The sequence below is a fragment of the Bufo bufo genome, chromosome 4 (genome assembly GCF_905171765.1).
Source record: "Bufo bufo chromosome 4, aBufBuf1.1, whole genome shotgun sequence".
Taxonomy (NCBI): Eukaryota; Metazoa; Chordata; class Amphibia; order Anura; family Bufonidae; genus Bufo; species Bufo bufo.
Genome location: NC_053392.1, coordinates 236866378 through 236892350, shown reverse-complemented (window position 1 = coordinate 236892350; position 25973 = coordinate 236866378). Strand labels below are relative to the sequence as shown.

The 25973-nt window shown below is 41.9% G+C and overlaps 1 protein-coding gene across 6 annotated transcripts in view; it reads left to right on the top strand.

Moving 5' to 3' along the window:
• Positions 1-25973, top strand: part of LOC120997987 (LIM domain containing preferred translocation partner in lipoma) — a 367902-nt gene that overhangs the window by 138985 nt on the left and 202944 nt on the right. For all 6 annotated transcript variants that reach the window (XM_040428389.1, XM_040428384.1, XM_040428386.1 and 3 more), the window contains one exon: positions 3562-3772. In XM_040428389.1, the coding sequence (XP_040284323.1) occupies positions 3571-3772 (202 nt within the window). In that variant the 5' untranslated portion in view covers positions 3562-3570. The remainder of the gene's footprint in view (positions 1-3561; positions 3773-25973) is intronic.

The window sequence follows — 25973 nt, the reverse complement described above, 5'->3', positions numbered from 1 at the left end:
TGTTGCTATATAGCCTCTTTTACACGAGCGTGACGGATTGGCTCCGGATGCGCTCAGGGTGCGTTCAGTAAAACTCGCACCATTTTGCAAGCAAGTTCAGTCAGTTTTGTCCGCAATGGCGTTAATTTTTTTTCCGCGTGAGTGCAATCCATTTTGATGCGTTTTTCACGCGCGTGATAAAAAAAACTGAAGGTTTGCAAGCGACCATCAGTGAAAAACGCATTGCATCCGCACTTGCTTCCGGATACAATGCGTTTTTCACTGAAGCCCCATTCACTTCTATGGGGCCAGGGCTGCGCGAAAAATTCTGAATATAGAACATGCTGCGATTTTTCACGCGACGCACAAGTGATGTGTGAAACAAATGCTCATGTGCTCAGACCCATTGAAATGAATGGGTCAGGATTCAGTGGGGGTGCTATGCGTTCACATCGCGCATTGCACCCGCGTGGAAAACCTGCTCGTTTAAAAGGGGCCTATGTCTGTGTGTCTACATGTTTCAGATGCACTGTGGCCGATTTCTTAATGTTACCGAATTCTGCACTGTCTTAATATAAGACAAATTTAGGTTTCAGACTCATGGACCGTTACAAATTTGGCATATTGTAAGTCCCGCGTCATATTTACGACTGACAGATTTTTGGCATACAGACAGAATAATGTCTGTGTGCTAAAAATGTGTCCAAGTTTTAGAACTGTGATGTTTTTGCCACCAACTGAGGAGTGGGGAAGTTGGCACACTGAAGAGCGCGGAGCCTAGTGCTGATGCTGTAAATGAAGTAAGCGGTGTAAACTTGGACAGTCTTAAACTGCACCACATTTATCACGGTGGCTGGTGCTGGCCGATAAATCTGTCGCATCTTTAGACTGTCAAGACTACATTTACGCCACCTCTAAGTTGGCTTACTTTTACTCCAAAAATGTGCCAAAATTTGGCAAGGTTTTTTAGCTCACAGAGACTTAAACAGGGCATATCCTTTTTGAACAAGAAGTAAAAAAAAAAAAAAAAAAACACTTGGTAGATTTGGTGCAAATTGCGCCAAAAATCTGTCCCTTTTGGCTATGGTCACCAAATCGTATGTGTATATCCAGTAGCAAAAATCTGAGGTTGACACTTTGATTTCTCCTGCGGATTTGTAGTTTGCACTGTTGCAGATCCACATTAGGACTAACCCCACTGTCGTTCATTGGGGCTAATGCTTGCATTGCCACCTGAAGTAAGTTACAGCGACTGCAGAGAATTTATCAAGCAATCCAGAATTCTGGCACCCAGAAGGTTGCCTAGCAACTTTTTAACTTATTTGCTTGATTTGTGACAACTGCAACTTTTATAGTATTTTGCGGTCTGCAAAAAACGGATCTGCAAAAAATTACGGATGACGTCCGTGTGCATTCCGTTTTTTGCAGAACGGAACAGCTGGCCCCTGATAGAACAGTACTATCCTTGTCCTTTATGCGGACAATAATAGGACATGTTCTATCTTTGAACGAAAATACAGAAACGGAAGGCATACCAAGTACCTAACGTTTTTTATTTTTTTTGCGGATCCGTTGAAATGAATTGTTCCGTATACGGAACGTAAATGGGGAAAAAAAGGCCTTACTATCCTGAGGATAGGTCATCAATAGAAAAATCCCGGACAACTCCTTTTAAAGAGCTCTCGCCACAAAATATGCAATCTGAAAGCGCCATGTTATACAGCAGGAGGAGCTGAGCAGATTGATGTTGTTTTGTGGGAAGAGTTTCACTAAAAACCTGTATTTTCTACATCTATAGCTTTGTTTGTTCACCTCCTGTGAACAGCCATGGGGGAGATGTTCTCTAGGACTGACAGCTGTTATGCCCTTATACACAGAATGCTGTCAGTCAGCACCTCCTCTCTGTACTCATAGCTGACAAGTTGTCTGGTTATGACTTTTATTCCTTATTGCAGCATTTATTTGCCACGGAAGGAGGTTGCCGAGTGGAAAAGTGGTCAGGCACGCCCCCTTATATGACAAAATACGCTTACTATTATGGTGTTAATCTTTCATAGGCAAATCACTTTAGTCAAAGTATTTTTATTTTAAAAAATATCTTTCTGCATTTAAGAATTTAAGAATGTTGCTCGTTAAGGTTTTCATTGCACAGTTTAATTGAATGCTATCATTTGTAATCAGGTGCTCGGCAGTGGAAAACGGCTTCATCACCATTGATATGCAAAGCGGATGAATTTTTCTCTGATTCATAAGACCTTAAAATAAAATAAAAATATTACCCGTCTGATACCTGCTTGGTAGGTGAATGGTACATTAAAAGGAAGCAGTGAAATCTGCAGACGGCATGTTATCGAGAAGGAGAGGCTGAGCATAGTTATATAGTTTTGCGGGAAAAGATCACTTTCAATGTTTAGGGGTCCAGTGGGGGGGGGGGGTCCTACTCAGTGATTGACAGCGCTCCTCACATATCTCTGTATGGCCATCCACATAACAGAGAAACTAATATAATAAAATAAGTTACTGAAACCTTTCCCACAAAACTATAAACCAAACTACTCAGCTATTTCTGTTCTGTAACATGCTCCTTCCCGAAAATTGCCCCTTTCTTAAAGGGTCCTTTAGACAGAGGGAAGAGACAATTGTGGTGTGCCGATTGATTGTCATGGCAGCTTGAAACCTACTTGTATCCTCCACGCCTGCCTGCTTGCTGTCTTACTGCTCCATTTACCATATTACGGTAAAACATTTAAACGTCATTGTTATCACGGCATTTAATATCATCTTATTTATCCCGGATGCTGAATGCCATGAAAGGAAAATTTTCTCTCCCCAGTAAATCTCCTTTATATTTATATATTCTTTTAGTAATTTTCAAAAAAAAGGAGGGAGGGTCAAATTTGTTAAAAAATGAAATTTACATTAGGTGTCTTTAGGGATTCTGTCACCAGATTTAACCCTATTAAGCTAGCTGACATTAGCAATGTGCTAATGTCAGCTAAACCTAACTAGACTATTCCTACTTTTATCTATGGCCCGTTACCCAAGAAATATAACTTCTATAATATGCTAATTAGCCTCTAGGTGCAGGGGGGGCGTTGTCCCTGCTCCTAGAGGCTCCGTTCTCCCATCTTTGTCGCCTCCCTCCAAGTCCTGATTGACAGGGCTCGCATCTGTCTGCCAGCCTGTGCTCTGGGGAAATCTCATGCTGTTCAGCATTCGGCGCAGGCGCGGTGATGGAAAGACGCTCGCCGGATACGAGCGCTGCCTGGCCCTGTCAATCAGGACTTGGAGGGAGACGACAAAGATGGGATAACGGAGCCTCTAGGAGCAGGGGCAATGCCCCCCCCCCTGCACCTAAAGGCTAATTAGCATATTATAAAAGTTATATTTCTGGAGTAACGGGGGCTTAGATAAGAGTAGGAATAGGCTAGTTAGGTTTAGCTGACATTAGCACATCGCTAATGTCAGCTAGCTTAATAGCGTTAATTCTGGTGACAGAAACCTTTTTAAGCTTTTTCTTTTAACGTGACGTTCTGTAGAACCTGTTTTTTTTCTGATTTGTATTCCATTTTTTCCCCCTAGATTGAAACTATGTCTCATCCATCTTGGTTACCACCGAAGAGCTCAGGAGATGGCCTTGGACATGTGACAGCCAGAATGGAGACCACACAAGGGTTTGGGGCGCCAAGCATTTCTGTGTCCACTCAGCAAGCACCTAAGAAATTTGCACCTGTAGTGGCCCCGAAGCCAAAATATAACCCCTATAGAGCAGGACAGCCTGACGGAGGAGATGGTATGTACTTATAGCAATTGTACGTAACAGATATTCCTTCCATTACAGTGCATCTTTGAGAGAAACTGTCACGAATACGTGGATTCATTGAAGTCATTCTAGTGTTGCAAGTTATGAAATGCATCTTTGGACCTCAATTTCTTAATCATTTATTTATTTCACTTTGCCAGTATGCCCTTTAGGGCATTAGACTAACCTCTGCCAATATGCCCTATAGGCTACATGCACACAAACTTATTTTGTTTCCTTGTCCGTTCCGTTTTTTGTTGCGGATAGGATGCAGACCCCTTCATTTCAATGGGTCCGCAAAAAATGCTGACAGCACACAGTGTACTATCTGCATCCATATGTCCGTTCCGTAGCCCCGCAAAAAAAATAGAGCATGTCCTATTCTTATCCGTTTTGCAGACAATAATAGGCATTTTTACAATGGATCCGTTAAAAAAACGGATGCCATATGGACGTCATCCATTATTTTTTTTTGTGGATCTGCAATTTGCGGACCGCAAAACACATACGTTCGTGTGCATGTAGGTTTGGGTAGGGAAAGTCTGTGCTTCCAGTCTGGGGGACTATGCATCTCCGTAAATTCATATGAATGGTCACCATGTGATGCCACGTTTGCCTCCTTGCACAGTTTCTCCTGGCGATAACAGTTGATCATCTGGAAGTTCAGCTGCCAGACCTGTAGTGATTGTTCAGCTGGGACAACCCCCATATGATGTGTGACTTCCAGCTCTTCCTCTGATTTTGTTGTGCTTTATTTTTTAGAATTCTTATAATGCTATTTCCCCCTTTTTTTTTAATGCTGAGTTTTTCAATGTGGTCAAATGGTATCGCTGCAAGTTCTTTTCCCGTGCCTTCTGTCTTCTCTGCTTCTTCAGCTGTATGTTACTAATTCAGTTTTACTTGGATATGTTGTATCACTTATCTTTTCGGTATAGTTCTGTAAATGAAAGCCATTTCTTAAGCATCCAGAATTGTACACAGTAATGAACATTAAAGGGAACCTGTCACCGGGATTTTGGGTATAGAGCTGAGGACATGGGTTGCTAGATGGCCGCTAGCACATCCGCAATACCCAGTCCCCATAGCTCTCTGTGCTTTTATTGTGTAAAAAAAACGATTGGATACATGTGCAAATTGCGGACAAGAATAGGCATATTAGTGCCTGCGATGTGCGGTCCGCAAAATGTGGAACGCACTTTGCCATGTCTGTGTTTTGCGGATCCGTGCGGATGTGCAAATGGACCCTAAGGCATATTGTTACACCATAGACTTTTTCCAGGGTGCGGATGCCCACAGAGAGGGCTCTAAGTGCTGCCTCTGGCACCCGTGCGATAGGTTCACCACCACTGCCATAGACTATAATTACACTGTGAATTTTTGTAGCGCAACTGATTGATTTTAACTATAGCTGTAGTCCAAATGAATGCAAACTTGTGTACTGCAACTGTCATTAAATAGTTAAAATCAATTAGTCATGGGGTCTTTAGCAGAATCCGTCCTTTCCGTTCTCCTGCTCCTCAACGGAGCCGGAGAACGGAAAGGAGAAACTGTGATGTGAACGAGGCCTTTTAGAAGCAATTAAGAGATTGTCTGTTAGGACTTATGCACACGAACATGTGCAGGCTGTGTCCGTATTGCGGACTGCAAACAGGACTGGTACGGAGCGGAAGCACGGAGCAAAAGCCCAGAGAAGCACTACGGAGTTCGGTGGCATTTTGCTCCGTGCCTCCGCATTGCAAAAAAAATAGAACATGTCCTATTGTCCGTATCACGGATAAGGTTAGAACCTGTCTATTAGGCCTAATGCACACGGACGTTGTTTTGGTCCGCATCCGAGCCGTAGTTTTGGCGGCTCGGATATGGACCCATTCACTTCAATGGGGCTGCAAAAGATGCGACCAGCACTCCGTGTGCTGTCCGCATCCGTTGCTCCATTCCGTGGTGCGCAAAAAAAATATAGCCTGTCCTATTCTTGTCTGCGTTTTGCGAACAAGAATAGGCAGTTATATTAAAGGCTGTCAGTGCCGTTGCGTAAATTGCGGAACGCACATAGACGCCATCTGTGTTTTGCGGACCACAAAACACACAACGGTCGTGTGCATGAGGCCTTAATGAAATGGGAAAAAAGTCAAAATGGGTATTCTACGTTTTTTGGGGCGTTTCACCTTCCACAAAAATTAAATAAGTGATCAAAAAGTCATGCACACCAAAAATTGTATCAAAGGAAAGTACAGAAAGGAGTACAAAAATGAGCACTGACACAGTTCTGTATGCATAAAAAAAAAGTTATAGGGGTTAGAATATGGCGATGCAAAGAAAAAAATATTTTTTTAGTATTAAAACGTAAGTAAAACTATACATATGTGGTATTGTAATCTGGAGAATGAAAGTAAAGCCTCATTCACACTTCAGTGTTTGGTCAGTGATTTCCATCCAAAACCAGGTACGGCTCTAACCACAGAACAGGTGCAGATCTTTCCCTTATACCTTATGTCTGTGGATGTCCCAGTGATGGTTTTTGGCTCGCAATCACTGTTTTACTGCACAGGAAGTGCTATAAAACAAAACCCATAAAACTCTGGCAGAATTTTTTTTTATTTTTTTATATAATTCCTCCCCATGTGGAATTGTTTTCCATTTTCCCACTACATTATTTGCAACTGTAAATGTTGCCATTAGAAAGTACAATTTTGTCTTGAAGGAGTTTAATAATAAAAAGAAGGAAAAAAATCCAAGGAAAAAAATACACATTTTTTCCCAAAAGGTTGTTGAATCGAAAAAATTTGAAAAATAAAATCCCCTCCACATATTTGGTATCGCTGCGTCCATGACTAACCACACTACACAATCATGCATTTATCCCCTTCGTCGCTTGCAATAAAAAAATAAAAATTGCATAAATTTATATTTTTTGCATATTCACAACCAGTTAACAAAATAAAAATGATTAAAAAGTGTTACAGTACACAGTGTATAGATATAGTATATACTCACACAATACAAGAGATATACATTATACATACAGGCACTCATATAGATGTGTAGCAGGTATGTAATCCTCTTTTCTGCACACTTACACTTAGGGCTCGTTCACATCAAATTGTGGTCCACTTGAATGGGTCAGCGTTCCCTTCGTTCCGCAAAAAGATAGAGCATGTTCTATCTTTTTGCGGTGCGGAGGCACGGAATGGAACCCCAGGAAGCACTCCGTAGTGTTCCGTTCCGTGCTTCCGCACTGCGCCACTAATGAAAGTTAACTTCTAATACAAATACAGGAGGCGGTGCCAGCAGAATCACATAGCCGGCACCCTACCTCTATGACAGTGCGCTGCGATCAGCTGCAGTTAACCCCTCAGGTGTGGCACCTGAGGGGTTAACTCCCCCTAATCGCAGCTCCCTGTCAGAGGCAGGGTGCCAGCTATGTGATTCTGCCGACACCGCCTCCTGTATTAAAGGTTAACTATCATTGGTGGCGCAGTGTGCCCTCCTCCCCAGTATTAAAAACATTGGTGGCGCAGTGCGCCCTTTTCCCCCCAGTATTAAAAACATTGGTGGCCCGATGCGCCCACCCCCAGTATTAATATCATTGGTGGCGCAGTGCGCCCCCCACCCCAACCCCCCCAGTATTAGTCATTGGTGGCAGTGGCCACAGGGTCCCCTCCCCTCCTCCTCATTGGTAGCAGTGGCAGCTTCAGATCGGAGCCTCAGCAGTGTAATCCTGGGGCTCCGATTGGTTACCATGGCAGCCAGGACGCTACTGAAGCCCTGGCTGCCATGGTAAGCTCCCTGCTGCTGTGTGCACAAAGCACAGGGCAGCAGGGAGAGATCTATTAGGGTGAATAGGACAAGAGATCAACAGATTCCAGGTTCTGGTCCCTAAGGGGGGAAATAGTTAAAGAGGACCTTTCACCGATTCTTACCCTATGAACTAAGTATACAGACATGTGGAGCGGCGCCCGGGGATCTCTCTGCACTTACTATTATCCCCGGGCGCCGCTCTGTTCTCCTGCTATGCCCTCCGGTATCTCCGTTCCCTAAGTTATGGTAGGCGGAGTCTGCCCTAGCGCTGGCCAATCGCATTGCAGAGCTCACAGCCTGGGAGACAATAACCTCCCAGGCTGTGAGCTCTGCGCTGCGATTGGCCAGCGCTAGGGCAGACTCCGCCTACCATAACTTAGGGACTGGTATCTCCGCCTACTATAACTTAGTGAGCGGAGATACCGGAGGGCATAGCAGGAGAACGGAGCGGCGCCCGGGGATAATAGTAAGTGCAGTGAGATCCCCGGGCGCCGCTCTACATATCTGTATAGTTAGTTCATAGGGTAAGAATCGGTGAAAGGTCCTCTTTAATAAATAAACAGAAAAAAAAAGTTAAAAAAAAAACACCAAAGTATAAATTACCCCCTTTCCCAATTTTACATGTAAAATATATAAACAATAAATAAACATATTACATATTGCCACGTCCGAAAAGTCCAAACTATTAAAACATTTTAAAAAATCTCCTATGCGGTGAGCGCCAGAACAGAATTTATTTTTTTATAAAAACTGCACAATTCGTCATTTTTTAGTCACCTTGTCCCCCCAAAAAATAGGATAGGACTGTTCGATTATGAGCCGGACATTCCTTAAAATGCAGAATGCACGCTGCTTTTTTTGGTGTTTTTTTTTTTTTTTTTTTTTTTTTCGCGTGCTATCGAATGGCATGGAGTATCGCAATACTTTTTTATGGTATTGAAAGCGAATCAAAATTTGGTATCAAAACAACCCTACTTTGCTCTATTCATAAACACTGGTTTGCTTGGCTTTTATCTAAAATTCATTCACATTCTTTGTGCTGCTTGGATTTGTGCTGATGGCATTCACTGCTCAAATGTGCGTAATTCTTCTGTCCCAGGGGATCTGCTGGCACAGGAGGACAGTTTAAATAGAACGGTTTGTTCTGAGAAGAGCAGATGAACACAGGGAAGGGCTACAGTAGTGTAATTCAGGGAGCACGGCGTTATAACCTTCCCTGCAATCGACCTACAATGTGGAAGCCTTCTTCATTTTCATATTTGTAATATTAGATGCTGTCACTTTGTAATATACATTTCTATGGAAATATGGCTGCTGGCTTTGATTTCATGTCCATCCAGACGGTTATAAAGCTAAGGGTATATATATATATATATATATATATATATATATATATATATATACAGTATCTGACAAAGTTAGTACACCCCTCACATTTTTGTCAATATTTTATTATATCTTTTCATTGGACAACACTGAAGATCTTTGATACAATGTAAAGTAGTCAGTGTACGGCTTGTATAACAGTGTAACTTTGGTGTGCCCTCAAAATAACTCAACACACAACCATTAATGTCTAAACCGCTGACAACAAAAGTAAGTACACCCCAAATTGTGCCCAATTAGCGTTAGTGTTACAAGGTCTCGGGTGTGAATGGGGAGCAGATGTGTTAAATTTGGTGTTATCGCTCTCACACTCTGATACTGGTCACTGGAAGTTGAACATGGCCCCTCATGGCAAAGAGCTCTCAGAGGATCTGAAAAAAAGAATTGCTGCTCTACATAAAGATGGCCTAGGCTATAAGACTGCCGACATCCTGAAACTGAGCTGCAGCACGGTGGCCAAGACCATTCAGCGGTTTAACAAGACAGGTTCCACTGGGAGAAAACATCTGTATGTGGGTAAGTAACTGGCTCAATGATAAAAAACAGAGGATGGTTATTATCGGTACACACTCAGATTGGGTCACTGTCACTAATGGGGAACCTCAGGGGTCAGTATTGGGCCCTATTCTCTTCAATATATTTATTAATGATCTTGTAGAAGGCTTGCATAGTAAAATATAAATTTTAGCAGATGACACTAAACTGTGTAAAGTAATTAACACTGAAGAGGACAGTATACTACTACAGAGGGATCTGGATAGATTGGAGGCTTAGGCAGATAAGTGGCAGATGAGGTTTAACACTGACAAATGTAAGGTTATGCACATGGAAAGGAATAATGCAAGTCACCCGTACATACTAAATGGTAAAACACTCGGTAACACTGACATGGAAAAGGATTTAGGAATTTTAATAAACAGCAAACTAAGCTGCAAAAACCAGTGTCAGGCAGCTGCTGCCAAGGCCAAAAAGATAATGGGTTGCATCAAAAGGGGCATAGATGCCCGTGATGAGAACATATTCCTACCACTTTACAAATCATTAGTCAGACCACACATGGAGTACTGTGTACAGTTCTGGGCTCCAGTGAACAAGGCAGACATAGCAGAGCTGGAGAGGGTCCAGAGGAGGGCAACTAAAGTAATAACTGGAATGGGGCAACTACAGTACCCTGAAAGATTATCAAAATTAGGGTTATTCACGTTAGAAAAAAGACGACTGAGGAGAGATGTAATAACTATGTATAAATATATCAGGGGTCAGTACAGAGATCTATTTCATCATCTATTTATCCCCAGGACTGTGACTGTGACGAGGGGACATCCTCTGCGTCTGGAGGAAAGAAGGTTTGTACACAAACATAGAAGAGGATTCTTTACGGTAAGAGCAGTGAGACTATGGAACTCTCTGCCTGAGGAGGTGGTGATAGTGAGTACAATAAGGGAATTCAAGAGGGGCCTGGATGTATTTCTGGAGTGTAATATTATTACAGGCTATAGTTACTAGAGAGGGGTCGTTGATCCAAGGAGTTATTCTGATTGGAGTCGGGAAGGAATCTTTTATTCCCCTAAAGTGAGGAAAATTGGCTTCTATCTCACAGGTTTTTTTTTTTGCCTTCCTCTGGATCAACTTGCAGGATGACAGGCCGAACTGGATGGACAAATGTCTTTTTTCGGCCTTATGCACTATGTTACTCAGAACAGGCCTCGCCATGGTCGACCAAAGAAGTTGAGTGCACGTGCTCAGCGTCCTATCCAGAGGTTGTCTGTTCAAAATAGAGGTATAAGTGCCACCAGCATTGCTGCAGAGGTTAAAGGGGTGTGGGGTCAGCCTGTCAGTGCTCAGACCATACACTGCATCAAATTGGTCTGCATGGCTGTCGTCCCAGAAGCAAGCTTCTGCTAAAGATGATGCACAAGAAAGCCCGCAGTTTGCTGAAGACAAGCAGACTAAGGACATGGATTTCTGGGACCATGTCCTGTGGTCTGATGAGAACAAGATAAACATATTTGGTTCAGATGGTGTCAAGAGTGTGTGGCGGCAACCAGAAGAGGAGTACAAAGACAAGTGTGTCTTGCCTACAGTCAAGCATGGTGGAGGGACTGTCGTGGTTTGGGGCTACATCAGATGCCGGCTGTGGGGAGCTACAGTTCATTGAGGGAACCATGAATGCCAACATGTACTGTGACATACTGAAGCAGAGCATGATCCCCTCCCTCTGGAAACTGGGCCACAGGGCAGTACTCCAACATGATAACGACCTGAAACCTACCTCCAAGATGACCACTGCCTTGCTACAGAAACTCAGAGTAAAGCCTCATTCACACGTCAGTGTTTTGTATACTGGTTTCAATCAGTGATTGGGAGCCAAAACCAGGATTGGAGCCTCCACAGACATAAGGTATAAGGGAAAGATCTGCACCTGTTCTGTGTTTAGAGCCGCACCTGGTTTTGACTCAAAATCACTGAAGAAAATCACTGACCAAAACACTGACGTGTGAATGAGGCATAAAGGTGTTGGACTGACCAAACATAAACCCGTTGAGCATCTGTGGGGCATCCTCAAACAGAAGGTAGAGGAACACAAGGTCTCTAATATCCACCAGCTCTGTGATGTCATCATGGAGGAGTGGAAGTGGCTTCCAGTGGCAACCTGTGAAGCTCTAGTGAACTCCATGCCAAAAAGAGTTAAGGCAGTGCTGGAAAATAATGGTGGCCACACAAAATATTTAAACTTTGGGCAGAATTTGGCCATTTTCACTTAGGGGTGTACTCACACTTGTTGCCAGTTGTTTAGACAATAATGGCTGTGTGCTGAGTTATTTGAGGCCACACCATATTTACACTGTTATAAAAATCCGTACACTGACTACTTTACATTGTATCAAAGTGTCAGATCTTCAGTGTTGTCCCATGAAAAGATATAATAAAATATTTAAAAAAATGTGAGGGGTGTACTCATTTTTGTGAAATACTGTGTATATATGTGTGTGTGTGTGTGTGTGTGTGTGTGTATATATATATATATATATATATATATATATATATATATATATATATATATATATATATATATTGTGACGGTATGCGAGGCGAGGTGGTGGATGATAGGTATGTTTCACCTCGCATGCGCTCTGTTGTGAGGGACTGAACCGGAATCCGACCCGGGTTTTTTCCAGCCTCTAAGGCAGGCTTGGTTCCGGTCCAGAGATTGTGGTCCACTGGAGTTCACCTCCAGGTGGACTTTAAATAAACAGGAAGAGAGCACAACAGGTCTCTCATGTGCTGAGTCTCAGGATTGTAACCTGTGTGGCTGAAGGGAGAGCTATGTTTGGATGCAAGAGAAACTAAAGGTTTGCTTTACCATTTGTGTTGGCGGTGTCGGGGAGCAGCCCCGCACCGTATAGTCAGGACATAACTGTATAGCTTAGCGCCAGACGGCAAGGATTTACTTTCTGTTTTGTTTGTTTTCTGCTGTGCAAACCTTTTGGGCTAAATAAACCTGGCAACCAGCCAGACTTTCAAAGAAACTGCCTGCATACGGACTGTCTGTTTTCAGAAAAGGTGATCCCCACCAGCTAATCTCCCACAATATATATATATATATATATATATATATATATATATATATATATATATATATATATATATACACAAACAAAAAATTACACAGCAGCACTAGTCCAATAGGTGCAAAATGGCTAACAGATAGATATACGTTCAAAAGATGAGGCAGCACTCCAGAAGTAAAGTAAAAAAATAATGGACCCTTTATTGACCCCTTTGCAACGTTTCAACCGCTCAATGCAGTTTTTATCAAGCATAAAACATGGTGTCTCACAAGGGTATATATACCCAGGATACATAGCAGCAAATAAAGTGACAATCAATTAATAAATAATGCAATCCTAAAAGTAAGTGTTAAAATACATACAGTATCTTCATACAGTGATCAATGTATCAATAATATAGTTTACATGATTGTGTCCAAATGTGTAAATCAACAATATTGATGATTAGTGCAAACAAATACCAGAAACTGTGTAGATTGAACTCATTAAAGGGAGTCTGTCACCAGGATTTCACTTTTTTAACCCTTCCCACTGCTCCCTAGCATGCTTACAGTTAATAAAAACGTTACCTCTGGCATCAATCCTGGACTTCTAGAACCCTCAAAAACGATCTTTATAAGTTATGCAAATGAGGGCTCGCAAGTGCCCAGGGGCGGCGTTACTCAGCTTTTTCATTGCGTCCCCCCGCCCCTTCCTACCTTTCGCCCGCCCATCCTTTCCTTATGACCGCCTTTGTATTAACTTGTTATGCTGCCGATATCCCGCGCCTGCGCACTCATTCCTTTGGCCGGCGCATGCGCACTGCGATGCCCATTCCTTGTACGGCATTACAGTAACTATTGCGCATGCGCCGGCTAACGACGCAAAAACACAACAAAGGAGGCGGTCCATCGGCGTCGTTAGCCGGCGCATGCGCAATAGTTACTGTGATGCCGTACAAGGAATGGGCATCGCAGTGCGCATGCGCCGGCCAAAGGAATGAGTGCGCAGGTGCGGGATATCTGCAGAATAACAAGTTAGTACAAAGGTGGTCAGAGGGAAAGGATGGACGGGCAGAGGGTAGGAAGGGGCGGGGGGACGCAATGAGAAGGCTGAGCAAGCAGGGCACTTAAGAGAGTAACGCCGCCCCTGGGCAGTTGCAAGCCCTCATTTGCATATCTTATAAAGATCGTTTTTGAGAGTTCTAGAAGTCCAGGATTGATGCCAGAGGTAACGTTTTTATTAACTGTAAGCATGCTAGGGAGCTGTGGGAAGGGTTAAAAAAGTGAAATGCTGGTGACAGACTCCCTTTAAGGCAGTATTACATCACCTGTGCATAAGTGTCAGCAATAGCCATAATTAATAAAAATATGGCTGAGACAGACTAGCGGCACCAAAATCTGCGTCCTCCAAGTCAGACTGCGCATGTCCAAAAACTTAGCAACCGCAACTCAAACGGACAGAGCCAGGAGACGCCACCAGAGTCACGTGATTGATCACCTGACCATCCACATGACTCGTGCAGCCATCGCGAGACCAAGCCGAGAGCAGCGCTTGGATTCGCCACACCAGCGGGGAGGGGCAAGCTCACACGGCCAACAACACCAGTAATACTGGCGTCGTTGCCCCAGCACCAGCTGGCCGCAAACCGCAGGAAAAGCGAATACTGACCAGAAGAAAGGAGGCAACGCAGTCATAACTTCAAGGAGAGGGGGAAACAGAAGGCACAAAAAAAAGTAAAGGGAGAAAAAAAGCTCAAAAGACCAATGGAATGGATTTCCAAATTAGATAAATAAAGACACCCATCTAGCCGCTGTACTCAGGATATATACTGGAGCGATCATGGTACCTTTTGTATTAAAACACACAAGGGGAACAAAAACCCTATAAGATAGATGTCATACATATTGAGAGTAATTAGAGAGAGACCATTAGTTATATCATTTCCATGATCATTACCACAGGCCTATAGCGGGAAGGAGGTCCAGAACACGTCCATGCCCAAAAACCTCCTAACCCAATATCTCCCCTAGACTCCACAAACGGGTTAATTAGGACCACTCCTCACTTTACAAAGCCCTATACAAGCGGCCAGAATGATAGATAATAATAATCAATCTAAAATAATTGTGCTCTGAGTCCCCTCCCTCCCAAGATTCATATGAAAAGAAGCACCAGGAATCCTCATCCGCCATCTGTCCAAACCGCTGCAAAAGCATTGATAGATAAGATCTAAAAAGATAAATATAAATACATTTATCCAAATTAAATAAACAGTAAATGACACCAATTGAATTCACATAACCAGGACAAGAATAACAAAAAACAGCAGGATGACGAGGAACCAACATCTATATCACATACTGTAGATGGTCATGGTTTTTATGTTATACTTTTTTTTATTTTTTTTTATTTTTTTAGAATTTTAAAAAATCATGCAATATTCACGCTGGCAACTAACATACTGTAGTAACCGTTTATAAGGCTGAAAAAAGACATCCGTCCATCCTTCATCCTGTTATCCGCCTGACATCAATAGTGGGGAAATTAATGGAAACCATACTTAAGGAGAGGATTGTGGAACATCTAAAATCCCATGGATTGAAAGATGAAAAACAGCATGGGTTTACTTCAGGGAGATCATGTCAAACTAATCTTATTTTTTATTTATTTTTGATTGGGTGACTAAAATAATAGATGGCGGAGGTGCAGTAGACATCGCTTATCTGGACTTTAGTAAGGCTTTTGATACTGTCCCACATAGAAGGCTTATCAATAAATTGCAGTCTTTGGGCTTGGACTCCCATATTGTTGAATGGAATTGGCAATGGCTGCGGGACAAACAACAGAGGGTTGTAGTCAATGGAGTATATTCGGAGTCAGACCATGGTCTTATTACCAGTGGGGTACCTCAGGGATCTGTTCTGGGACCCATATTGTTTAATATCTTTATCAGCGAAATTGCAGAAGGCCTCGATGGTAAGGTGTGTCTTTTTGCTGATGACACAAAGATTTGTAACAGGGTTGATGTTCCTGGAGGGATACACCAAATGGAAAAGGATTTAGGAAAATTATAGGAATGGTCAAAAATCTGGCAACTAAAATGTAATGTTGATAAGTGCAAGATAATGCACCTGGGGCGTAAAAACCAAGAGCAGAATATAAAATCAATGATACAGTCCTAACCTCAGTATCTGAGGAAAGGGATTTAGGGGTCATTATTTCAGAAGACTTAAAGGTAGGCAGACAATGTCATAGAGCAGCAGGAAATGCTAGCAGAATGCTCGGGTGTATAGGGAGAGGCATTACCAGTAGAAAGAGGGAGGTGCTCATGCCGCTCTACAGAGCACTAGTGAGACCTCATTTGGAGTATTGTGCTCAGTACTGGAGACCATATCTCCAGAAGGATATTGATACTTTGGAGAGAGTTCAGAGAAGAGCTACTAAACTGGTACATGGATTGCAGGACAAAACTTACCAGGAAAGATTAAAGGACCTTAACATGTATAGCTTGGAAGAAAGACGAGACAGAGGGGATATGATAGAAACTTTTAAATACATAAAGGGAATCAACAAGGTAAAAGAGGAGAGAATATTTAAAAGAAGAAAAACTGCTACAAGAGGACATCGTTTTAAATTAGAGGGGCAAAGTTTTAAAAGTAATATCAGGAAGTATTACTTTCCTGACTTTAGAGGAAAAAAATTCCTTCCCGACTCCAATCAGGCAATCAGAATAACTCCCTGGATCAACGACCCCTCTCTAGTAGCTATAGCCTGTAATATTATTAGGGTACTTTCACACTAGCGTTTTTCTTTTCCGATATTGAGTTCTGTCACAGGGACTCAATACCGGAAAAAACTGATCAGTTTTATCCTAATGCATTCTGAATGGAGAGCATTCCGATCAGGATGCATCGGTTCAGTCCCTCTTAAGTTTTTTGGCCGGAGAAAATACTGCAGTATGCTGCAGTTTTCTCTCCGGCCAAAAATCCTGAACACTTACCAGAATGCCGGATCTGGTATTAAAATTGCTGCATTGACTGATCTGTTTTTCCGGTCCGCGCATGCGCGGACCTTTTAATTCTGTGAAAAAATTAAATACCGGATCCGTTTTTTTCCAGATGACACCGGAGAGACGGATCCGGTATTTCAATGCATTTGTCAGACACATTCACATCTGGATCTTTCTGACAAATGCCATCCGTTTGCATCTAGATTGCCTGCCGGAATCCTCTGCCGCAAATGTGAAAGTACCCTTACACTCCAGAAATACATCCAGGCCCTTCTTGAATTCCTTTATTGTACTCACCATCACCACCTCCTCAGGCAGAGAGTTCCATAGTCTCACTGCTCTTACCGTAAAGAATCCTCTTTTATGTTTGTGTACAAACCTTCTTTCCGCCAGACGCAGAGGATGTCCCCTCGTCACAGTCACAGTCCTGGGGATAAATAGATGATGGGAGAGATCTCTGTACTGACCCCTGATATATTTATACATAGTAACTAGATCTCCCCTCAGTCTTTTTTCCAAACTGAATAACCCTAATTTTGATAATCTCTCAGGGTACTGTAGCTGCCCCATTCCAGTTATTACTTTAGTTGCCCTCCTCTGAACCCTCTCCAGCTCTGCTATGTCTTCCTTGTTCACAGGAGCCCAGAACTGTACACAGTACTCCATGTGTGGTCTGACTAGCGATTTGTATAGTGGTAGGAATATGTTCTCATCACTGTAGGAAAAAGTGCCAGTCTATGCACACTCTCATGGTCCCGGCCACAAGAGAGGCTGGCACTTTTTCCTATAGTGTGCAAGCATGGCCACCGCTGCTAAATTACAGGGTGGTCGTAACCATAGAAGCGAGAGGTGTATAATGCGATGGAAAAATTAAGCAAAATGGATAACAATACATGAGAAAATGGTGGTGCTACATTGAATGCTGCCTTCTCAAACAGCTGATCAGTGGGGGTCCCGGGTGTCGGACCCCTACCAATCAGATACTGAGGACCTATCTAGAAGGATAGGTGATCAGTATTAAAGTCTCCGAATAAGCAGTTTAAAACTGTTTAATAAGTTTCTATTCTAGGCTTCACTTTCCATTTAGGCAGAAATCTTGGTGGTTTCTTGTGGTCTGCACAGGATAAGACCTATAAATCTATAGGCTGTGCATGCACAATCTACAGCTCCCACCGGAGCCATACTACATTTAGATAGTTGCAGTGTGCAGCAAGCTCAGGATGGTTTCAGACTCCGGTAATACAGCCAGCTTTTACCACCTGTATTACTGCAGCAAGACTTGGTCCCCTGGCACCACTACTGGGCATTGCCAAGGTAGTTTGGTAGAAGTGTTTTTCTTTGGGTAGCAACACATGAGCCCATTAATACCCAGTCACAAAAGGAGCATTTAAATATACGTTTAGTATATTGGGGTACAGAATCTCTCAAAGTTCTCCTATTAGTGCAAAGAAATTGATGAAATCCCCAATGATAATTTTTTTTAAATGACATAAAGATCATTTCAGTGATGATCGATATGTCAAGATTTGCCTTTTCCCCTGATGTCCCTTCACTTGTCATAGGTTTTTCTGTACACTTTGGGGGATATTTATCAAGTCTGCTACACCAGTTTTGTGGTGTAAAAATGTCACAATGTAGCGTGCAACATTTTGTTCAAATGTTTGTGTCTTTTGGTGAAATTTTATCAATTTTGATGAGCTTCTCCACTTTCAGAAGTGAAGTAAAAAGTTGGTTGGGATTACAGATTAGAACTCTTATGTCTCTTTTATGATGTGCCACTTTTTAAAAAAAGTTGCATCTCCATACCATCCAACCCCCTGCTGTACTTTCACTGACAGAGGCGAAACCACATTACACTTAAAGGGAACCTGTCACCGGGATTTTGGTTATAGAGCTGAGGACATGGGTTTCTAGATGGCCACTAGCACATCCGCAATACCCAGTCCCCATAGCTCTGTGTGCTTTTATTGTGTAAAAAAAAACGATTTGATACATATGCAAATTAACCTGAGATGAGTCAGAGCTTGAAAATATGACTCTTGTCTGGTCACACAAGTAAGATATGACTCTTTTATGTTAATTTGCATATGTATCAAATCAGTTTTCTTTACACTATAAAAGCACACAGAGCTATGGGGACTGGGTATTGCGGATGTGCTAGTGGCCATCTAGCAACCCATGTCCTCAGCTCTATACACAAAATCAATTCAGACCTGCGGTTTGCGGCTTTTACCTATTGCGGTGGTCGGCGGTGCCATCGAGTCCCCATGGGGCTGTGTGGGGGACCCGATGGCATGGAAGGCAGCGCGATGCCTAAGGAAGGCATCACGCTGCCTTCCGGTGAAGAGCCTGTGAGATCCAGGCCCCTGGATCTCACAGGCCGGAAGCTGTATTACTCATACAGCCAATGCATTCCAATACAGAACTATTGGAATGCATTGTAAAAAGTTAGACCCCCAAAAGTTCAAGTCCCAAAGTGGGACAAAAAAAAAAAGATTTCCCCCCAAAAAATTAAGTTTCAAGTAAAAATAAACAAAAACTTAATTTTCCCCAAATAAAGTAAAAAAAAAAATTTGTAAAAAATAGGGGAAGGGGGGAGGGGGGGAGTATACATATTACATATCTCCGTGTCCGTATCGACCGGCTCTATAAACCTATCACATGACCTAACCCCTCAGATGAACACCATAAAAAATAAACCATTTTTTTGTCACCTTACATCACAAAAAGTACAACAGCAAGCAATCAAAAAGGCGTTTGCCCACCAAAATAGTGCCAATCAAACTGTCATCTCATCCCGCAAAAAATAAGACCCTACCTAAAATAATCTCCCAAAAACTGAAAAAACTATGGCTCTCAGACTATGGAAACACTAAAACATGATTTTTTTTTGCTTAAAAAAAGAAATCATTGTGTAAAACTTACATAAATAAAAAAAAGTATACATATTGGGTATCGCCGCATCCGTGACAACCTGGTCTATAAAAATATCACATGATCTAACCTGTCAGATGAATGTTGTAAATAACAAAAACGGTGCCAAAACATCTATTTCTTGTTATCTTGCCTCACAAAAAGTGTAATATAGAGCAACCAAAAATCATATGTACCCTAAACTAGTACCAACAATACTGCCACCCTATCCCGTAGTTTCTAAAATGGGGCCACTTTTTTTGGAGTTTCTACTCTAGGGGTGCATCAGGGGGGCTACAAATGGGACATGGTGTCAAAAAAAACAGTCCAGCAAAATCTGCCTTCCAAAAACCGTATGGCATTCCTTTCCTTCTGCGCCCTGCCGTGTGCCTGTACAGTAGTTGACGACCACATATGGGGTGTTTCTGTAAACTACAGAATCAGGGCCATAAATATTGTTTGGTTTGGCTGTTAACACTTGCTTTGTAACTGGAAAAAAATTATTAAAATGGAAAATCTGCCAAAAAAGGGAAATTTTGAGATTGTATCTCTATTTTCCATTAATTCTTGTGGAACACCTAAAGGGTTAACAAAGTTAGTAAAATCAGTTTTGAATACCTTGAGGGGTGTAGTTTATAAAATGGGGTCATTTTTGGGTGGTTTCTATTATGTAAGCCTCGCAAAGTGACTTCAGACCTGAACTGGTCCTTAGAAATTGGGTTTTTGAAAATTTCTGAAAAATTTCAAGATTTGCTTCTAAACTTCTAAGCCTTGTAACATCCGCAAAAAATAAAATATCATTCCCAAAATGATCCAAACATAAAGTAGACATATGGGGAATGTAAAGTAATAACTATTTTTGGAGGTATTACTATGTATTATAGAAGTAGAGAAATTGAAACTTGGAAATTTGCAATTTTTTAAAAAATTTTTTGGTAAATTTGGTATATTTTTATAAATAAAAAAGATTATTTTTTTGCTACATTTTACCAGTGTCATGAAGTACAATATGTGACGAAAAAACAATCTCAGAATGGCCTGGATAAGTCAAAGCGTTTTAAAGTTATCAGCACTTAAAGTGACACCGGTCAGATTTGCAAAAAATGGCCAAGTCCAGAAGGTGAAATAGGGCCGAGTCCTTAAGGGGTTAAAGGGAACCTGTCATCAGCTTTATGCTGACCTCACTGTGGACAGCATAAAATAGTGACAGAAATGCTGATTTCAGCGGTGTATCGCTCATGAGCTAAAAGTAAGTGGTTGCCGAGAACCAACATCACAATCATTGCAGCCCAGGCCTTGAAAAGAGTCAAATCTACCTGAGAAGAGTCATGGTTTTGATTATAAAGCTGGTTCTCGGCAACCACTTCTTATTATTAGCTCATCAGTGACACACGGCTAAAATCTGCATTTTTGTCACTACTTTATGCTGTCCTTAGTGAGGTCAGCATAAAGTTGATGACAGGTTCCCTTTAAGCCAGATTTAAAGAGGTTGTGTGAGCATGATCAACCCTATTAAACCAGGCATGTTGCCTGGTAGGGCTCATCATGCTAATTGAAAACTATACCTTTCTTTTGTCTGTATGCTAAACAGCTGCAGAGAAATCGGCGTTTGTATTCATATGCAGGTGAGCAAATTGAAGCACCAGGAGGCAGGGATGAATCCTTTGAGCACTGCTTTGTAACACATAAACACTCCCTTCCCTTGATTGACAGGGATAGACATCAACTTGCTGAGGACAGGGCTGTGTCCTATAATGTACATATCATTAATTTATTTACTATAGCATTACCACATTGAGATATACTCAGAAAGCTAATATACATATCACTGCTTTAGGCTATATGCACACGACCGTTGTGTGTTTTGCGGTCTGCAGATTGCAGATCCACAAAACACGGATGGCGTCTGTGTGCGTTCCGCAATTTGCGGAACGGCACGGACAGCCATTAATATAACTGCCTATTCTTGTCCGCAAAGCGCGGGCAAGTATAGGACAGGTTATATTTTTTTGCGGACCACGGAATCGAGCAACGGATGCGGACAGCACACAGAGTGCTGTCCGCATCTTTTGTGGCCCCATTGAAGTGAATGGGTCCGCATCCAAGCCGCAAAAACTGCGGCTTGGATGCGGACCAAAACAACGGCCGTGTGCATGAGGCCTTATTCACAGGCACAATGTATGATTATAAAGACACCAGTAATATGTCTTAGTTTCTAAGCATAGAGAAAGCCTGTCTTATTTATGTGGAAATCCCATAGCTAAGTGCTTAGTGGTCTGCCATGTATGTAAAGACCCCAAGTTCAAGTCCCAGAAGAGACTTACATAAAGTTTTTTTCATGTTAGAAAAAAAAAAAATTGAAGTTTCTCCCAAGATTCAAACGTGGGATCTTTACATGAAAAACCAGGCACTTATCACTAAGCTGTAGGATTACCACATAGAAAAGCATGTTTTTTCTATTCTTAGAAGCTAACGCCTATTACTAGTGACTTTATAGTCATGTATTGTGCTTGTGCTCAATATGGTGAAGCTATAGTACTTAGTGTATATGAGATGTAGATGCTAGGACACAGTTCTGCTCTCACCATACTGATGTCTAGCCCTGTCAATCAAGGGGAGGGGAGTGTGTGTAAAGCACAGGGGGTGTTACAACGCATTGCTCAAAGGATTCAACAACTATTTAGCATACAAACAAGAGAAAACTATAGTTTTAATCAACATGATGAGCCCTATCAAGCAGTATGCCCGGTTTAATAGGGATGATCCTGGGGACAGAGCGTCTTTAATTAAACTGGGTGGCATCTTCAAACATTTGGTGCAGGGGTGCAAAGGATCTTCAGTCTATAACATAGCCTCAAACGCACCTACACTGATAATTCCCCTCTTAGGCCCCCTGCAGATGACCAATATGAAGTACATTTGTCTGTGGGTGTAACGTGAAAAAATATGGAATACTGAAGTTGCTGGATCGAGCATATGGCAGACACCGCCGGTTCCAGTTCTTTGTAATGGAGTCCATCGGGATTCTGCTGGACAAAATACCACTGCATGCACTGGCACTTCATGGTTTTTTTTGCCAGAATCTGTGATGAAGGCTTCTGCCTCTGCAGCAGATGTGTACCTAGCATTTTTGAGATATTTGAGAATGTCTTGCTATTTATGTAAGTATTAGATATGTATGAAGCTATTGTATTGCAGAATCAGAAGATTTTGATGTGTGCCCAAGTAAAGAACATACGACTGTGACTAACTAGCTTTGTCCGTCCGAAGTTGCCAGGCAACGTGTGAATGTTGTACCTTGAAAAGGAAGAAGTAACTTATTAAATAGGTTACAAATAGGACTAGCAGAAGCACATTTGTATGAGTCATACCTACTTTTTTACTTATGTTTTATATGCATTTTTTTTTTTCATTTTTCATATATTTTTTCATTTTTATATATAACTAGCTGAAGGACCCGGCTTCACTCGGGTATATTTAATCTGTTTCATTTAATGTTTGTGTGTGTCGTTAAGATAACAACACTATCCACTAGAACAGTGACATCTACAACACCCCACCCCCAAAACAGTGACCTCCACAGCCCCCCACTCCTAACACTGACCCCCCCCAAAGTGCCCCGTCCCTTAAAATTGGACCTCCACAGCAGCCCACCCCCTTAACTTTGACCTTTACAGCAGCCTTCCCCTTCAACAGTGACTTTCACAGCATACCACCCCCTTGACAGTAACCTCCACAGGGGCCCGCCCCCTTAACAGTGGCCTTTACTGGATCGGAAGCGTGTCCTTTTGAACAGCTCACTCTGACAGCAGCACTGTACTGTCTGAGTGTGAGCTGCAGGGAGAAAGTCACCTTGCCTCCCACCCCTGCAGCTGACAGAAGTTGATTTTTACCTTCATTTTTTCAATCCCTGTCGGCTAAGGTGTGGGAGGGGATGTGGCCTAACCAGATCTGGGCGTGACTTAGTGGGACCTGGGGGCGTATTTTAAGTTTTTTGAGGGTGGAAACATTGTGGCAGGCGGCGTGTCTGGGCTGCTTCCTTCAAGAGTGACGCCCCTTTGGGCACCTTACTGGCTCATTTGCATACCAAATAAACTGGATTTTCAGAGGATAAAAACATCTATTGCTACAACAAAGGCACATCTTGAAATATAGTACTAAGTGCTATTAGGCCATGGCTTTACTTCAATAGCAATTATCCTGTGACAGATTTCCTTTAAAGCTCTCCTACAGCAGTGAAGATAATGGGCTGGTTGTTATGGAAACCTGGAGTAAAACTGTATGTGGAGGCTGGAGGACCTGCGAGCTTCTATTGGCTGATAATGGTCATGTGACCAAGCTTCTATTGGCTAATGCATTTTATTTGGAATATCTCAGGAACGGTACGTCCTAGAGATCTGAGACCTGATCTAAAACCTTCTCGGACACCTGATGTACCTGTGTGCCAAATTTCGTGATTGTAAATACGACGGTACGGACACACACACACAGCTTTATATATTAGATCTTACCATTTTTTTTTTTTCCCCATTCCCTATTGTTTAATCATACATAATTGCCTGTTCACAGTGTATGGAAGAAGTTTATTTTTACAGTTGTTGAATGCTGATCTTGTTTTTTCAGACATGGCAATTTACAATCAAGGATGTTCCATTTTTACCCTTTCAGGACTGGAGTTTTTTTTGGCGTTTTCGTTTTGTGCTCCCTGCCTTCCCAGAGCCATAACTTTTTTTTATTTGTCTGTTCACATAGCCATATGAGGGCTTGATTTCTGTGGGACAAGTTGTACTTTCCAACATCACCATTTAATATTGCATATGATGTAGTGGGAAGGCGGGAAAAAATTCCAAATGGGGTGGAATTGCAAAAAAGAGAGCAATTCCACCACAGTTTTACGTGTTTTTTATTTACGACATTCTATGTACGATAAAACTGACCATCTACTTTTATTCTACAGGTCAGTCTGAATCCGGTGATACCTTTTTATATGTATAATTTTTCTTGCGTTTTGATAGTGATAAAAAAAATTTGTGTGAAAAAATCAGTTTTATTTTTTTGTCGCCATATTTTTACCCCTATAACTTTTTTTGTAATTATGTCTACGGAGCTGTATGGGGGGCTCATTTTTTGAGGGGTGATCAGAACTTTTCATTGATACCATTCTGGAGGTGTTTATGACTTTTTGATCACTTTTTATTAAAAAAAATTTGTAGAAAATGGAGCGACCAAAAACGTTGAATCGGCCATTTGGACGCTTTTTTCCGTTTTGCTGTTTTCCGTATGGGGAATATATTTTTATACTATCGGTGTTATCACACATTGCGACACCCATGATGTGTATTTTTTTTTTTTTTTTGTTCTTTTATTTTTATTTTGGGAAAAGGGGGGTGATTTGAAATTAATTTTTTTTATTTTTTTACACTTCTTTTTTATAGTTCCCATAGGGAACTATAAGAAGCATTCATTAGATTGCTTTTCTCATAGACTCCAATGCATTAGCATTGGAATCTATGATGATTTTACTAGTTTCCTATGGAGCCCTATTACAGGCAAGGGCTCCATAGGAAATGCTATGCAGCAGCCGCCTGTCATTCACAAAGACAGGGACTGCTGCATACACACTCCGGTTCCTCCGATCGCCACACGGGGGAACCGGAACATAACCAAAAGTGCGCGCTTTCGGTTTTCAGCGCGCTCAGATGCCGTGGTCGGGATTGACCACGGCATCTGAGGGGTTAAATGTCTGCGATCGGCATTACTGCCAGGAGCGGGCGCCATCTTTAAAGACCCGACCAGCGCTGTACATGTACAACGCTGGTTAAGGGGTTAAAAGGAATGTGTCATTAGCAAATTACCACAAAAATGGTGGTTATCTTTAATTTTCTATGTCAAGATCTATATTAAAAGAAAACATAAAATTCTGCAAAAACATAAAAGCCTAATAATAGACGCCACTTCTTAGTCTGTACAGATCATTTTACTGCACTTATCTGCTTGTCATTACAGACAGGATTAGAATAACACACATCACCTATATATAGATAACACAGGTGATATAACAACTTTTCTACTCCCTCCTGACCTCTGCACAGGTCATAGAACATTCCTAGAAAACTATCCTATACAAGTCATTGAGGTCCCCTCCTTTCTATTGTATCTATGGCTAATGGTGGCTGCTGTAACTGTAAAACATATCTTTTAAATGTTCCATAATCAGGAAAATAAATCTGCAATCAGAAAAAATCTGAACAGAATAGAAAGAAAGGATATGTTTCACTATGTGGATTAAACTGGCAGAAAAAATTTCAATGACTCATTCCTTTTAGGCCTCCTGCACACTACTGTTGTTTTGGTCCGCATCCGAGCTGCAGTTTATGCGGCTTGAATGCGGACACATTCACTTCAATGGGGCCACAAACTATGTGAACAGCACTCTGTGTGCTGTCCGCATCCGTTGCTCCGTTCCGTGGTCCGCCAAAAAAATATAACCTGACCTATTATTGTCAGTTTTGCGGACAAGATATTATATTAA